The sequence below is a fragment of the Aspergillus thermomutatus genome, assembly GCF_002237265.1.
Source record: "Aspergillus thermomutatus strain HMR AF 39 chromosome Unknown NODE_429, whole genome shotgun sequence".
In the NCBI taxonomy this organism is placed as follows: Eukaryota; Fungi; Ascomycota; class Eurotiomycetes; order Eurotiales; family Aspergillaceae; genus Aspergillus; species Aspergillus thermomutatus.
The window spans coordinates 1-15441 of record NW_020798479.1 but is presented as its reverse complement, the minus strand read 5'-3'; the positions used below and the strand labels follow the sequence as shown (position 1 = coordinate 15441).

The 15441-nt window shown below is 50.9% G+C and overlaps 4 protein-coding genes across 4 annotated transcripts; 1 reads left to right on the top strand and 3 right to left on the bottom strand.

The window, feature by feature from the left end:
• Positions 1-397: 397 nt before the first annotated feature.
• On the bottom strand, positions 398-2855 carry CDV56_102058 (uncharacterized protein; the record flags this gene model as incomplete). The annotated part of the gene is made up of 6 exons (XM_026755677.1): positions 398-1515; positions 1560-1722; positions 1996-2206; positions 2254-2514; positions 2561-2601; positions 2660-2855. Coding segments are annotated over 6 exons (1990 nt in total), but the record flags the coding sequence as incomplete, so codon positions are not given.
• A 218-nt stretch (positions 2856-3073) lies between these two features.
• CDV56_101818 (uncharacterized protein) lies at positions 3074-4567 on the bottom strand (the record flags this gene model as incomplete). Its single annotated transcript, XM_026755437.1, has 3 exons — positions 3074-3862; positions 3905-4017; positions 4060-4567. The coding sequence occupies 3 exons, from the start codon at positions 4565-4567 to the stop codon at positions 3074-3076; spliced, it is 1410 nt and encodes a 469-aa protein (XP_026609730.1).
• A 426-nt stretch (positions 4568-4993) lies between these two features.
• Positions 4994-7573, top strand: CDV56_101398 (uncharacterized protein; the record flags this gene model as incomplete). The annotated part of the gene is made up of 2 exons (XM_026755017.1): positions 4994-6126; positions 6172-7573. The coding sequence occupies 2 exons, from the start codon at positions 4994-4996 to the stop codon at positions 7571-7573; spliced, it is 2535 nt and encodes an 844-aa protein (XP_026609729.1).
• An 857-nt stretch (positions 7574-8430) lies between these two features.
• Positions 8431-14044, bottom strand: CDV56_100406 (LipA and NB-ARC domain protein; the record flags this gene model as incomplete). The annotated part of the gene is made up of 13 exons (XM_026754025.1): positions 8431-8678; positions 8741-8889; positions 8937-9153; positions 9199-9826; positions 10533-11544; positions 11595-12636; positions 12688-12831; positions 12880-13081; positions 13130-13359; positions 13411-13480; positions 13531-13590; positions 13644-13869; positions 13947-14044. The coding sequence occupies 13 exons, from the start codon at positions 14042-14044 to the stop codon at positions 8431-8433; spliced, it is 4326 nt and encodes a 1441-aa protein (XP_026609728.1).
• Positions 14045-15441: the final 1397 nt, after the last annotated feature.

Below are 15441 nucleotides of genomic sequence, written 5' to 3'. Positions count from 1 at the left end.
GTTGGGGATTGAGTTTGCGGGGAGGATGCCCCAGAGGGGGTGGACTTCTGCGAGGATTCTATCGGGAGGTGTTCGACGGCCCAGAGCGGGGGGGAGTCGTAGGTTTTTTGGGATACGGAGGTGATGGCTAGTGCGTCGAGGCTGGTGCCGTTGTATCGGAAGGAGACTGTCTTGAGGACGGCCTTGACGGCGCTGGCGCAGGTGTAGAGGGGGATGCTCCACGGGGAGGTTGGGTCTGTTCGCAGGGGAGAGACGCCGTCGGTGCGGTTGGCAGCGCCGTAGACGAGGCCGCAGCCGATGAGGGTGCTGTTGATGGTGGATGGGCTGGAGGAGGTCGTGCCGCCGCAGAGGGTTGCTGTCCTGTTAGTTTTGTCACGTCGGTGGGGGAAGGACTTACTGGCAAGGTCAAAGTCTTTTTGGGCGATCCCGTGCGGGTTCACGGTCGAGTTGCTGACGCTAAGATCGAGGTACTCTCCCAGACTGATTGTGGTCTGGATGTTGCGATATCCAAGGGTAAAGTTCGCCCTCCCTAGCTGGAATGTCTGTCCTGGCGTGACATCCAGACGGGTGATATTGGTAGGATCCGGATCGGTGGCATTGAAGTATGCCAGCGTCAGGAAGTTGTTATACCATGCTGCATTCCACGCTCTCTGCCATAGTTCAAAATCGTGTCCATTAACAGGAACACTGATTGACGGGCGAGGCTGCGCGAGATTCGACAGCCCTCCGTGATCTTTCAGCACCAGATTCACCACAGACAAGGTCGTCTCTAGATCCGACGGCAGCAGGAAATCGATTGCGAAGTTCAATGGCACGCACCGCGTCTCCGGCTGGACGAACAAGATATCCTCGTCCCAGGTCGACCCGTACTTGAGCGCCTTGGACGGCGCCGTATGATTCCGAAACCCTATCACCCCATCCACCATATCAACAATCAACCCCTCCACAGCCTCGACCTTCTCATCCAGAATCAGAACCTGCAGAGAACGATACGACGGTTTCGCATACCATCCCAGCGCGCTGTACGCGTCCGTCCCGTTGAAAAAAGTCCGGTACTGCATGTCGAATATACTCGAGACCGAAGGGCGGAACCCACTCGCCCCGTCGCGGAACACCCCCGCCAGCTGCTCAGGAATAAGGCTATCGTAGACGGCGGTACAATTCTCCAACAGGCCCTGCTGGTGGCACGTCTTGTTCATAGTCGTCCCCGGACAAGCCTGGCGGAGGCCGCAGTTGCGCGTGAACGGGGCATCGCTGCGAAACGGCCTGCCGTAGCTGAACGCCGATGTGCCTTTGATGTAGCCGAATGGTTCGGGCGTCGTTGACCCCGCCGGCTCAATGGATTCGTACAGGCCCAGTGGAGTCACGATCGAGGCAACGGAGACGACGCCGAGTATGATCGTCTGCGCGTACCCGGTGATGGTCAGCCTCTTCTGCACGCCGGATATGGCGGCCGTGCTGGAGCCGAGAATGCTGGGCCATAGGGTTGAGTGGAGAAAGCGGGCGAGCACATTCCTGGCCTGTTAGATCGTTGTCAGAATGTGGAACATACTACGTACCAACTGATGATCGAGTTCTCGTCGAACAGGAAAGCGATGAGAATGATGGGCAGAGACAGTGGGAGGAGTAATTGCAGGATGAACACGCCCGCGGCGATCAAGCCTGACACCTCTGCAACCGTGAGACTGGTCATGATATCACGCAGAGGCTGATATTCTGCCTCTGATGATTCAGTTGTCAGGACATATTTAAGGCTATGCTTAATTCGAGCCATCAGCGCGAATACGAGCCTGCCTCACTCACATTGGCCGACGGCCATTCTACACGAGATCTAAATTACTCTGTCCTTGGCGTAGCCTCCAAGCAAGACGATTCTCTCAGCCTACTGGTAAATGAAATGATCGACTCGTATACAGCCGATTGGCATTAGCTACCCTCGCGCTCGAGCCTACAACCCCAGTCCCGCCATGACCACTCCCACACCCATCAACAGACCATTGATTCCCGTCGCCAGAGCCGCATTAGTTCTCTGGCTCGGAGTTGGCGAAGAGGTCGCAGGATTGCCAGTAGCAGTAGCAGTAGCAGTCGCACTCATCCCCGCCATCGTCTGCGAGGTGCCCAGGCCCCACGTAGACGCAGATACCGACCCAGTTCCATCGGGCAACGCAGTTGCACGCACTGGATCGGGCGTGATAGCACTCGCGCTCTAGTCATCGTCAGACTCAGTCTCCATTGACAACTGGAAAAACATACGACCAAGTCACAGCACCCCTCGCCGAAACACACCGTCCCCTCGGAACAGCAGATCTGGTGCTTGGGGTTGTAGCACATTTGGTCGGGGTAACTTCCGTAGCACCATTTCAGGGACGGATAGAGCCCGCTCTGGGAGCAGCATTCTTCGTTGGTCTGCTCGGGTGTGCAGATTATTGTGTCGAATATGCCGGATGTCGAGGAGGCGGAGGCGGACCCGGTCGGCAGGGGAAGGAGGCCATCTGTTCCTGGTGTTCCTGTTCCCTTTTGTTCTTCAGTATGGGTAGTGAGTGTAGGGATGGGGAGGTACCAGAGTGTCACAGCAGGAGTTATCTTTGGCTACGCAGGTATCTAGTTCTGTCAGTAGTGGTAGGGTTGTCGCGGGAGGAAGTTATACAGCCATCTCTACAGCATTGTTCCCCCTTATTTGGATTGAAGCAGCCTGCGTTGTCGCAGAGGATGTTTCCTGCGCCGTAGCAGTCAGAGCAGGTGTTTTTGGCGGTACAGTTGCCATTGGAGTCGCGAGCGAGGAGGGAGAACTGGCCTGGGAGAGGTTTGTGCCATGTTGCCAGGGCAGTGCTTGCAAGGAGGAGGAGCAGCTTCATGTTTTTTGTCTGGTGAACTCTGTAACTTGCAGACAATAGCAGAGTTGATGATGAGACGGAGTGGAGCTCACTTATATATGAATACAAGCTCGCCAGTAGTGCCAGTAATGACTCGACTGACCCGTTAGATTAATCGCACTAATCGCAAAGTACATCCGTAATGCGTACTATGGCACGTTTACCTATAATTGTTGGCATCTTAAGAGGCTACTCTGATCTCATCGCATCTGCTCTCGCCGGTTCAGCTCAAGCACCCGATGAGACGCCAAATCCTCCACCACCTTCTCCGCCAGCTTTTCAAAATCCACCTCTCGGTCGTCATTCCACTCGTCAACAGCCGATTGAATGGCCTGGCACTCCCAGCACAGGCAAACATGATACTCCAGGCCGAAATGCTCCCTGAATAGCACCGAAGTCTCATCCGACTGCGTCCGCAGCACGCCAGAGGGGATGGTATCGTCGTGGTTGATGAACCTCCCCGCCCGTTGTTCCATACTGGCTTCGTACATGCTCGCCGAGCATTGGTGCGTATGCCACGCCAGGTCAATGTCCAGCGTCGGGACAAGAATAGTTCCCGGGCGGAGTTTGAACAGCTCTAAGAAGTGCTCGTAGCGGGTAATCGCTCTGGATAGAGTCCCGTGGACGCCGGGGCTGCGGATCCAGAGATATCCTACCATCTTGTCGACGAAGACACGTTGGCGCTCAATCGCTGCAAAAAGGTATGTCGCATCTGTGTCTGGGTGGGCGGCTGCGTAGCAGGATGCAGCGAAGGCGCTGTGCGGTGGCTTCTCTATCTTCTTTAGACGGAGAAGGTCGAGTTTCCTCAGGTAGAGTCTGTTTGTGGGGGCAGAGTCCCGATAAACGAATAAAAGAGCGGTATAGACCTCGGGCTTCGGGCTAAGAAGGTAGGCCAGTAAGTCTGCTTCCTGGCCAGTTAAATCCCTGAAGTTATCCCTTGCGCTGGATGGCAGGCTGAAACTCCAGTCCTCGGTGTTGATGCATTGGTGCTAACCAGTCAGCTTCGACTTTCAACTCGGACGATGACTTACAATCTTGCTCCATGGAAATAGCACGCGCCGCATACGCATAATCTCATGGGTCTCACAATACTTCCTGAACCACCCCGGGTTCAAGAGGGCCGAGTGCCACGCGATGAGAACATCTATTCATCAGCTCATTGCTCGGCTATAGATGGATAACATACCTAGCGGAGGACAGGCCGGCACCTCAAGGGCTTCATTCTCCTTCGACGCTAACGTCTCATCCATCTTCTTCAACCACACAACGAATCGCGCCACTCCAAGCCTTAAATAAAACGGCCATTTGACCTGCCGTCTCTGCGCAAAGCCCTTGTCCTTTACCTCGATCGTTTCCTGCGACGGGTAACCTCTGTTTTTGATCACTGTTTGCTTCTGCGGTTTGATGTCGAGGATCGTGTCTAACTCGGTCGAATTGAGGACTTCCCGGCGGATGTGGTTGATCGCCTGCAACAGTTCCAAGTGTGCGGAACATTGAGCAACATCGGGGAGGCACGTAGAATCAGTCAATGTAATCGGCGCATTGATGTTCTTGAAGATCGTAGGATCGGGAACCAGTATCCCTTCCTTAATGTGGAAATACCGCTTACAAAAGGAGTCGTAGCGCAGCAGGGGATTCAAAAGTCTGCTTTCACTGTGCAGTTCGGTCTGCGATGTCGTGCATAGGATGGTCATTTTGATCGTGGATGCAACAATACCGAGTCCTTCTCCGTTTCTTCTCGACGTTAAATATTCGGTGATAGATGCCATTGCTGGGCATATCGAAAGGTCAGTTGACCTCAGTGGGCCATGCCAAGCGTGAGGCGCAGCTTGCGAGTCAGCGATGGGAACAGGCGGAGTCAACGCCGGTGCCCGAGCATGGCGGAATACGCCTTGATGCATCGAATACGAACCCAGCAGGCTCCAAGCTCGGGTAGAGCGACACGTGAACCTGTTACCTGGGCGCAAGGCGGATTGTGTGTTGCCCGGAATCCTACAATCAGGCGCCATCCAGACACACGGAGGCTTGGATCCTGCAACACCACAGGGGAGAAGATATAAAGTCATACTCTGCTCCATAGTCATTCAATCACTCTCTTAGCAGCCTAACCATCCATCCAAATGTCGCGATTGTCCCGGTTATTTGACAAGTCCAGTCGGACTCAGCCTGTTACCTCGGAGAAATCAGGCAACTCTGCCTGGACTCAAGTCGGCAATGCAGCCGATCATCTTCTAGCAGAGCTTGAATCCCTCTACTGGACCGGTGTCAATGAAGAACTCGACTGCATTGTTTCCACTCTACGACAATGGCAGCAACCGCAGTTCCAGCACATCCACTCAGACGAGAACGATAGACTGGTCAGCGGCTTCGACACATTCATCGCCAATGTCATTCCGCAGTCATCGCCGACAGCCCCCCAGCTCGCCTCCCAAATATCTCCCAGTACAACTGAAGCCAAAGTGCGCCTGGTGAGAAGCGCGCAAATCCGTGCAATGGAGTTGGCCGCCGCGAAGGCCAGGACGAAGGTGAATCTCGCCGTGCACAAACGCCTGGCACAGCGTCCTATAGAGACAGATACCGCCAAGCGGCGAGCACGGCTGCTCCTTCAAGCAGCTGGATTCCTGGACATTGAGAAAACCATCGAGCATTCACCAGCATCAGGCACACCCAGCCCTCTCACCCCGCAGCTACGAATGACCAAGAAAGGGTTGAGAGGGTGTCCCATCCCGTCTGTCCTCCCTTGCAGTGAATGCAAGCAGGTCATCCGGGGGAACATGTTTGAAGCCAGTGGCAGGTCCACCCAGACGATTTGCGAAGATTGCTACTGGGAGCACCATTACGGAGACGCCTCGTACACCAAAAAACACAAGCATTCCATCGCGGATGAGGTCGTCGCCCGCGTCGGTAGGCATGCTCGGTGCAGGGCTTGTCGCAGACGGCATACGGAAAATTCGCGGCCATATATGCTGGGGAGCAGAAGAGAGATGCAGATTTTGGCGGACGCAAAGTACTTGGGCGTCCAGGAGGCGCGGAAGAGAACAGGCCTGTCGAATGCACCTATTCCCTTGGCGAAGGTGATTCAAGAAGACTACAACAGGCGGTCTGCCAAATATGATGCCGCTTGGAGGTCTGGCGACATGCGCCTGGTCGGGGACGAGTGGCTGTGTCAGGATTTCGTCCAGGAGAATCCATGGAAGAACATCCGTGTGGCTGTTCGAGTAGGACCACTGGTCTTTGAAAACGGCACTAAAGAGTAAGTCTGCTCTGCCGTGTGGAGGAAAAGTGCTAATGATAGCAGGAGTCGAAATGGGGCTGGAATAACCCTTCGTGATCCAATTTTCGGACAAGGGCAGCAAAAAGCGGACCGTATTTCCCTTGCCGTCTGTGGAGAGTTGGAGAGACAGCTGTGGCGCCAGCCGGGCATTCGTCCGCAGAAATTAAAACGCTTCCAAGCTATCCTGAAGCAAGTCGTCGGAACTCCCTTCACGGGCTGGCCTTTGTCAACGGCAGAGCACGAGATCATTGAACTCTTAGTGAAAGCAAGCAGTGACAGCGCATATGGTACACGATCCGAGTTGCAGGACAAAGTCAAAACATTTCTCAGTCCATGGGTGTCTGTTTATCTCAGAAGTATCGCGGGAAAGTTACTGGACAGCAAAACCACACTCGCATGGGACGCATCGACCAACAACTGCCAGCAATTCTGTGACTCGCTGCTCGACTGGCAGGTTTTCGGTCCCCTTCTTTCTGAGGCTTCCATCCTTAGCTCGGAAAAAGACCCCCCGCAAGCCCTCTACCGAGTAAGCTTCCTATGTCGCCCTGGCGCGACACAGAATCCCTTCTCTCACCCAACGACCATCAGCGACGTCCCATATGGACTGACAGAGGAGTATATCCGCCGCTTCCACTTTGGTTGTTACACTGGGCCCGACCTGATTGACTCACTCCACGAGTACTGGTTCGACTGGGCCGGATTCAAGCAACATCTCTATCCCCACCAGAACTTTTTCCCCTGGGACTGCACGGAAGCACTCTACCGCTACCCCGTCAAATGCGGTGACTGCACACTGTCCAAGCACCTCTGGGCCTTTCCATTCGATTCCTGGTCGATCATTGCCCTCCATCTTTCAAGAAACGCACTCGCCTACCCTCCCTCTGAATCAAACCCTCCATCCGAAGTGACCTGGATGCAGAACCGCCTCACCCTCCTCACAGCACTAGACACACTCTGCGCCGGGGCGACAGCCATGTCCAATGACCCGCACTTCCGCGCCGCAACAAAATGGCTCCACCTTCAGTCCGACCCAGCAACCGATCGAATTAAGCTAGGCGGTATCAACCGCGCACAGCCGTATAGCCACGCGCTGGAGCATCGCACGCACGACGAGTTCTTCGTCGCAAAGTGGATTTCGAACACTCGTCAATCCCGCGCTCAAGGCTATGAGACCTTGCGAGAGAAGCTGCACATGCCGAGGACGGGGCAGGAGAGGGACCGGGTGTTCTGGGGCCTTGAGGGGTGCGCGCCGCCTAGATCGTGTGCGGTGTCTCCGGTTGAGGACTGGAATGCGCCAAATGCAAACTTTGTGGTGTCGGTCACTGCTTCTTCTAGTTGTGGGGCTTGTGGAACACAGGCGATTGCGGCTGCTTGTGCTGCAAACTGTGGTGCAAGTTGTGGTAGCGGAGGTGGCGGAGGATGTTGATATTGCTGGTCTTAGTAACTGTGGAGAGTTCTGAAGTGCCTTTTCAGCAGGGTGTCAAGAGGAATGGTTAATTGTATAGTTCAAAGTCGCTTGAAATGAAAGTTTGAACGGGCCATGAACAAAAGAGCCTGAACAAGGGGATTTAACAAGGATTACCTCCATCATGTATTGTGTATTTCAATAAGCACCCTAATTCTATTCATCTGACTAGGTCAATGGACCTTAGACTATGATAAGCAAACACAATAATTCTACAGCCATGGGGATGTTACAAAATGTCAAATGCAATGACACCCAACATATTTCAGCAAGTTCACTCTCAGTGCAATATCTGCAATCAGAAGTTCCTAAGTAAATGCATCTTGTAGATATTCTTGAGGAACTAACGATTGGCATGCGATGGACTGAGTAAAACGGCGTGTTTTCTCCCTGTCACTTAGTTCAGCAGGGAGAGTTGCCATGGGCTCACTGCAGTAGTTCTATATCCTTAAGTGCCTGGAAATATCAACTGAATTACTCCTGGGTGATCTCCTATGGGATCTGTGCAAACTAAATAGCTATATGAGAGTCTCTGTATTGACAACTTCGATCTGCCGAGAATGAATTCCCGTAACTCCCAGTCCCTTCCAGTAGGCTCAGTCTTTTGCTCATGAAGCTCCTGAGTAACTAGTTAGTCATACTGTCATTAAGGAATGATTGACAATCCTCTCATTTAAGCCTTTAGGCTTGAACGTATTACGGTAAGCCGGCTTCTAATAATAATATCCGCTTGTATTCCCACGTGTGCTGTTATGTAGTGTCTGAAACGGGGCAGTCAATCCAAGGACTCAATATTATCCACATCTCGAATCATCGCCTTAATCATCTGTAGTCGTACGCGACGATGGCCTCAGAAATTTGAGTGTTCCACCAACCATGTATAAGCTCCCCGTAACAAGCACTTGCATTCCATCTTCACGGACCCCTGTTTCCCTGGCAAGCCTTACCGCTCTCTCAATCGTTGGCGCAGTTGTAACCATAGCCTGGGGATCAAGTCCCTTCCACACCGAGGCGTACAAAGCACATACGTCATGTGATCGTGGCTCAGAGGCTTTGATGGATTGGTCTGTCGATATAACGTATTTTCATCAGTCAAGATCTGCAGAAGCTTCTTCCTTTTCTACTCACCGATAGGGTCATCCTCTTTCTCCTGATATGTAGTAAAGATGACGTGGCCAGGTTTCACCTCGTTTCTGAAGAGTGCATGCGCTAAAGATCGTACGAGCGTCACCCCATCTCGCTCTTCTGATAAATGACTGAAGATAAGGGCGCGACACCTTACTATCTTAGCTGATCGCTACTTGAACTGGATTGGTTGACTTACTTATGCTCATTGTTGGCATTCCTGGCAAACCATTCTGCAGTTTGTTCTAAACTCAGAACGTTGTGCGCCCCGTCCACAAACCATTGTAACTGCCCTTCACCAATAATTTCGAATCTCCCAGTCAACCGGAAATTTTCCACACCATGCCGGATGTCTGCATCACTAAGTGTATGGCCAGGTGCCTTGGTTCGAAGAAATGCTTTAGTGAGCTCGAGCGCTAAGGAACAGTTCAACCGTTGAACTGGGACGCTGAGTACCCTACCATCAGTGGGAAGGCACTCATTCGCCGATACGAACGTCAGAGTAGTGCCTTTATCAAGAGCACGCTTTCGCATCACTTCCGCGGGGTCTGGTTCCTGGGTTACGGAGAAAGCAGGCGCACCCGATTTAAATATTCCAGCTTTATGCCAAGCGATTGTCTCGATGGTAGGGCCAAGCTGTGCAACATGATCCATTCCAAGCGATGTGATTCCGGTTACAACGGGATTCTGTATCACGTTTGTTGCATCATACTCTCCGCCATGGTGGACCTCGAAAATTGCCGCATCAACCTCTTCTCTGATGAAGGTGTGGAAAGCCAACAGGGCGAGAAACTGCAGGTAACGAGGCTGCCTAGCGACTCCCGAGTCCAGCTCTACATCCTTAGGCATAATGCGATCCCACACTTCGAAGAAATATCGGGTAAACAAATCTTCCGGGACCGGATGGTCGTCAATTTGGATTCTTTCGCGAACGCATTGCAAATGTGGGCCGGTGTAGAGTCCAATCCTCCTGGGAAATCCTGTCCTCATGCTATGTGCATGAAGAAAGCTCCGTGTAAAAGCACAGGTGCTACCCTTCCCCTTTGTGCCGCTGACATGGATTACATTCAAGCTGTTGACCGCATTATCCTGGAACAAGTCAGATCGCCAGTGTATCGCAGTTCATTGATATCTCGTACTGAGTGCCCTAAAACCTGCAGCCATTCCTTCATCCCAACCAAGCTCGGTAGGCCTCTGAGAGAATTTCGATTAGTTGTCGTTGTATCTTGGGCTGTGGAAACCGAAGTTGTCAGACTCGTTGGTCGGGCTTTACGTCTTCTACTTTCGAGGAGTTTGAGTGCATTCTTCGCGTTGTTAGTCCGGGTATCACAGCTCTGTGGAGGGAAATACCTCGTAAGTCCGCTTCATTGTGGCTTCTGTGATGGTTTAATTCGGATTCTTCCTGAGTCTGTCAGTGTCAGGTAATCTCAGCTGGCACGTGGCACACTAAGTCCGTTACCCCGCAACAGCTACGAGACGCAACCGCCCTATGATCCTATCTGATAATAGTTGCCGGGATTGCACCAAGGGATTATAGTTATAGACTTATTTTTACGGTGCTTGCTACTGAAGGTTTCGGTTGTCGGCTGTCAATCAGCGCCTAAAATAAACTCCATACATGCCGTCAAAAAACTTGCGTGGCTTTGGTAATGTAGTCATGCCAGTGGGAATTGAAAACGGGAATCCAATATACCCGAGCCTCTGATGCCATGTTTGTTCTCGCCTCTTGCAGAATATGCGCGCTATCCGTCTCACATCCAGTCATTAAAAGCGCATGAGCGACGGAACAACGCACAAGACCAGCATTGAAACTCTTGTCCTGGCCCAGGCGCTCCAAGGCCGATAAAGCATTTCTCCAGCGTGAAATCGCTTGCTCCGACTCAGACTGCATATGAGAAATCCTCGCCAGGGAAATCCAGACACGGAAAATGTAGAATTGGGCATTATAGTCCGGTTCACCAGAAGACGAAAATGCGCGTTGAAGCTCCAGCAGAAGCTCCTCCGCCTGCGCAAACATGTTTCGTTCCAGGTAGGTCTCCGCGAGCGACATTCTTAGCCGTCGGCCCGTGGCAATGTCTTGAGTGCCCTTCTCTCTCATTGGGGTCAACTCCTGAATCAGGAGCTTTTCAGCCTCAAGCGGCTGGCCCAATGCGCAACGTAGGTCGGCGACTTCGGAAAGGAGGACCCGATACCAGCCAGTTCCCTCAAAGTATTCGTCCAGAAGGCAGCCTTGAAGGATACCATCGAGTTGAGCCAGGGCTTTATGGAAGAGGCCCTGGAGTCGAAGGATCTTACCCAGAGTTATGTCTCGGGCTCTTGAAGTTATTTTTTCAAGAGAGGAAGGGGCAATGTCCAGCGGCTTCCACTCTGACAACTCCGCTTTGGCTTCGATGAGCTTCCCTTTGCGAATTAGGTTCTCCGCGAACGAAATGACAAGCTCCCCACGTTGGGCGTTATATCTCCTACTCAATTCCAACTCTTTCTCTTTGGGTACAGCCGCGTCGTGCAAGAACCTATACAGGGCGCTCTCCGACTCTCTCAATTTTCCCGACATTCTCATTACCGAGCTCTCCCTAAGTGCTAGCCAGGCGTTAAGAAAACGATCACTGTCATCTTCGAGGAGCTTTTTGGTACGGTCAATCGCTTCGACCTTCCATTTTGCATTCGAAAACCGGGAAGCGGCGAGTAGAGTCGATGCGAGTTCGTGCCGAAAGGAGGCAGGGTCTCCGTGCTCGAGACACATCGTATCGTATTCAGAAAGGGCTCGACTCAGATGGGGTAACAAAGTCCTTCCAACGTCTCCATTTCTGTAGCAGGCATTAGCAACTGATTTTCGAAGAAAGATGAAGGAACCTACAGCGGCTCAAGGAAGCGATTCCTCGGAAACGCATGACAAACGAGCAAAAGAGCTTGCCATCGCCATTTCCTCACATCAACCGATGATAACCGTTTTGTAGCACAGTACTGGACAAGCGGATGAATGGAAAAGCTTCTAAGCCCCTCGGACTCTTTGTTGCAGGAAATCAGCGAGAAGGAAAGTAGCTTCTCCACGGCCATGTCAAACTCAAAATCTCCTTGGATGACCTGGACCAATTGTTTGTCCACCCCTTCCATTTCCGCATTTACCTCGGTCATTTCACCATCCTCACTCCATCTTCTTTGGGGAGTGGTGCCTCGATGTAGAAGCATTTCCGGAATTGAAGATGGTTCCAGAAAAGAGAATAGAAGAAGCAAAGAGACAGCTCCCGAGGACTCCCGCTCCACTTGCTTAAAATTGATTTCCCAGGTCGTTAAGACCAACTTTTCAGAGTCTCCAAGACGTGATGCGAAGCCAAGCAAATCATCTCGCCGAGTCGTATACAGCCTACAATATTCCCGAAGACTTCGATGTCTTGAGCGAACGAATGCCCCAGCCTGTACCAAGGCGAGAGGGAGAGACCCGAGAAGTCCTGTGACGGTCCTTGCGTCTTCAATATCACCTTCGGTAGGGCGCTGGATCCCTGACTTTTCGAGTAGTAGTTGCACTGCGTCGTTCTCCGTCAGGGGACTCAAAATGTGGCCGTTCTCGGCTATGCTGCCAATCACCGCCTGGTCACGACTGGTGATAATAATGTGGCCCCAGTTCACGGCCGGGTAAAACTGATGAACTGGTACTGTGTCCAGGTCATCGGCGTTATCGAACACCAAAAGCCATTTACTGTTTTCAGGACGAGATAGCCAACTTTTAACAGCTCCGATCTTGTTCTTAGAATCTCCAAGCCTAAGAAGGTCATGTAAGCGGTCAAAGTCTGCCGAAAGCGAGACCAGTGATGTTGCGTTTATAAACCCAATCCCTGTCGTATACTTTGACAAATTCCGGACGGCATAGTGCAAAGCTGTCTGTGTTTTCCCCGTCCCCCCTGCGCAAAATTAGCAAAAGAGTATATACATATCATCATGCAGGAACCTACCAAGGCCACATATTGCGAATGTCCGTCTGCTTTGTGATGGCTTCTGGTCTTCATGGAAGTACACATCCAGCATATCAAATACATCATCTCTTCCGCGGAAGAACGAGCATGGCTGTGTCTTTAGGTCGAATGGAATGGAAGACTCTATGTAGAAGTCAGTATGGCACGACAAGAATGTCCCTAGAATTCTACCATTGTTTTGGTCCGTGAGGGACCGCGTTTCACCCGAATGGCCACTGCCCAGGGTCTGAGCAAACTCTTTCAGCCGAGAAAGCACAGGGCGAAAGGACCGATCCTGCGAAGATCTGAATCTGGCAATATTCCTATGGTCGGCGAATTGGGGGACGGTGATCTCATAGGGAACATTTAGAATCGCGGAGCGCTGGTCGACAATCTAAAGGCGGTTTTAGCCATGTCAAACAATCAAAGGAGATGGAATTACTAGTTTTCTTAAGAAAGGGCCGATGGAGGTGAACTCGAGCTCGTAGAAGGATGCAAGGTGGATCTTTCTTCTCCTCTTGAGGAAGTCCTCAGTGATCTCCAACAGGACCTCGGAGTCCTTCTGCAGTGTCCCTATAAGCGCGCGGGGAGTTCTTATTGGCGAAAATGCTGAGACAATATTTGCCAGGACCTTTCCCATGGCTGCGAGGCTGCTACCGTTATGAGGGGTGCCTAACCCTTGTCAAAAGATGATGTAAATCCGAATCCTCGGGATAATCGTACCAAGGAATAAGATTCCATATACAGCCTGCTGGACGTGCTCTTGCTCCTCGGTACAACCTATCAACAGCGCCTTCAGTGGCTAAGTGTAGGTCCTAAATTGATCAAACAAGGGGCAGTCACCTTCTTCGCTACAATTCCCCCCAGGCTGTGGCAAACAAACACAATAGGCCGGGATTTCTCCTTAAGGTCGAGTTAGCGAAATATTGCTGAGAACGGGCCGGGCTGTCACTGACATCTTCCGTTGTCCGGAGATCTACTAGCTCAGCGAGCAACTTCAATGATATACTTCGTAGATCTTGCTGCGCGGTAAAATTCTTGAAGCGGGCATTATATCCAAAGGTCATGATACGGATGTCTGGAATCGCCGCAGGTAGAAGATCTCTTAACCACATTACTGCAGTTTCAGTGTGAGTCCATGTGTGCATAGGGTCGCCGTTCAGGCCATGGATTGCGACCAAACTGTATCCTGATAAGCCGCCGTCGCCTTCCATAGCAAAATATAGGTAATGATGCATCTGATTGATAAGAAAACTTACTCGAAAACGATATTATTATCCCAGCTTTTCTCGTCGGTAGCAGATGTGTTCGCCGGGTCATGAAGAACGATAATCCCGTATTCATTGTCCTTAGTCATTGTGTGGTAACCTGGGTAGTCTAGATGCTGAAAGACAATTCAATTGAGTTGCAGGAAGAGAAAATTGCATTGGGCTGGGCCTGGCAGTTAAAAGGTCCGCGATCTGTTGAGTTTGTGACACAGGGATGATTCATGTACCGCCAATACAATCGCCTGAGGAGCCGCTGAGACATAGTACGGCTGTATCTGTCCGATCATTGGGTGCGAATGCAGAGATCCGACCTCTGATCTTCAATTGTCTTGCAATTCTCATGTAGGACACCACAAATGGTATGAGGACGGGAGATGCTAGAATCACTAATGCTATGACAGCTCCGGGCGTCTGTGGGACTAGATGGAATATAGATAATCGCCAGCATAGATCCTTCTCTCGGATGAGTAGACTGCTTATCATTTCTGGGTAAGAACTGAGTTCTTGATATTCAAAGCAATGATACTGTTAGAACCCCGCGCTGGGCTGCGAAGATTAACCAACTGAGGCAAAAGACCTATTATGATTCAACCCCTTGGTTGAATCATGCCCAGCCACCATATATATGCTTAGTACTAGATAACAGATACCAGGGCGATCAATGAGAACTGATTGCTCTATCACCAGTCGCTCTCAGATGAAAATTAGTATATCAGGTACACAGATGATATACACAAATGAGGCCAATTCAGGCTAACATTAGGTGAAAATTATTAGGAACCCTTCCTCAAAAAGCTCTTGGTATTTTCCTGTCGTGTAACTATGCCTCCCATCTGGAACCAGCACGGCCCATAGATTTATAGTTTATAGATTATTTATAATATTCTCTTAATAAGATATCTTATGTCAGATTGCAGGTAATATCATAATATGATTATGCTGGTAATCTGAGCATATAGAGGTCAAACTGGGACATATTCATGCTGTGTCCATGAATGTATGTGATTTTCTATGTAAGGAGTGATAAGACCAGAAGTTATGTATATTCTAGTTAAATAAGACTAACTAGAATAGGCAAGATAAGTAAGTATAAAATATATAATCTAGTACTAAAGATACAGTACTTTAACATACCTCCCTAGCTAAGAATTAGTAAGAATTAGCTATACTTACTAATATAAGTAATAGTTAACTGTTATTTACATCTGTTCTGGTCATGACAGGCTTAACGGCACCACGCGGCACTTATACCTGATACTATCCTCCAACATGTACAAAATATATAATAGTGTCGATGCTGGCCCCGCTGGATTTGCTGGATCTGCTGGCTCTAAACCAGAACTTCTGGTGGATTGATTAGTTCAGCCTTCTTAAACTACATTGCCTTACCAATATTCCTCAAATCCTGCTCTTATTGTAACGGGCAAATGCCCGTAGGGTGCTCGAGCCCATTGAGGTCATATCCAACTCGGGCACGAGCTTCCAG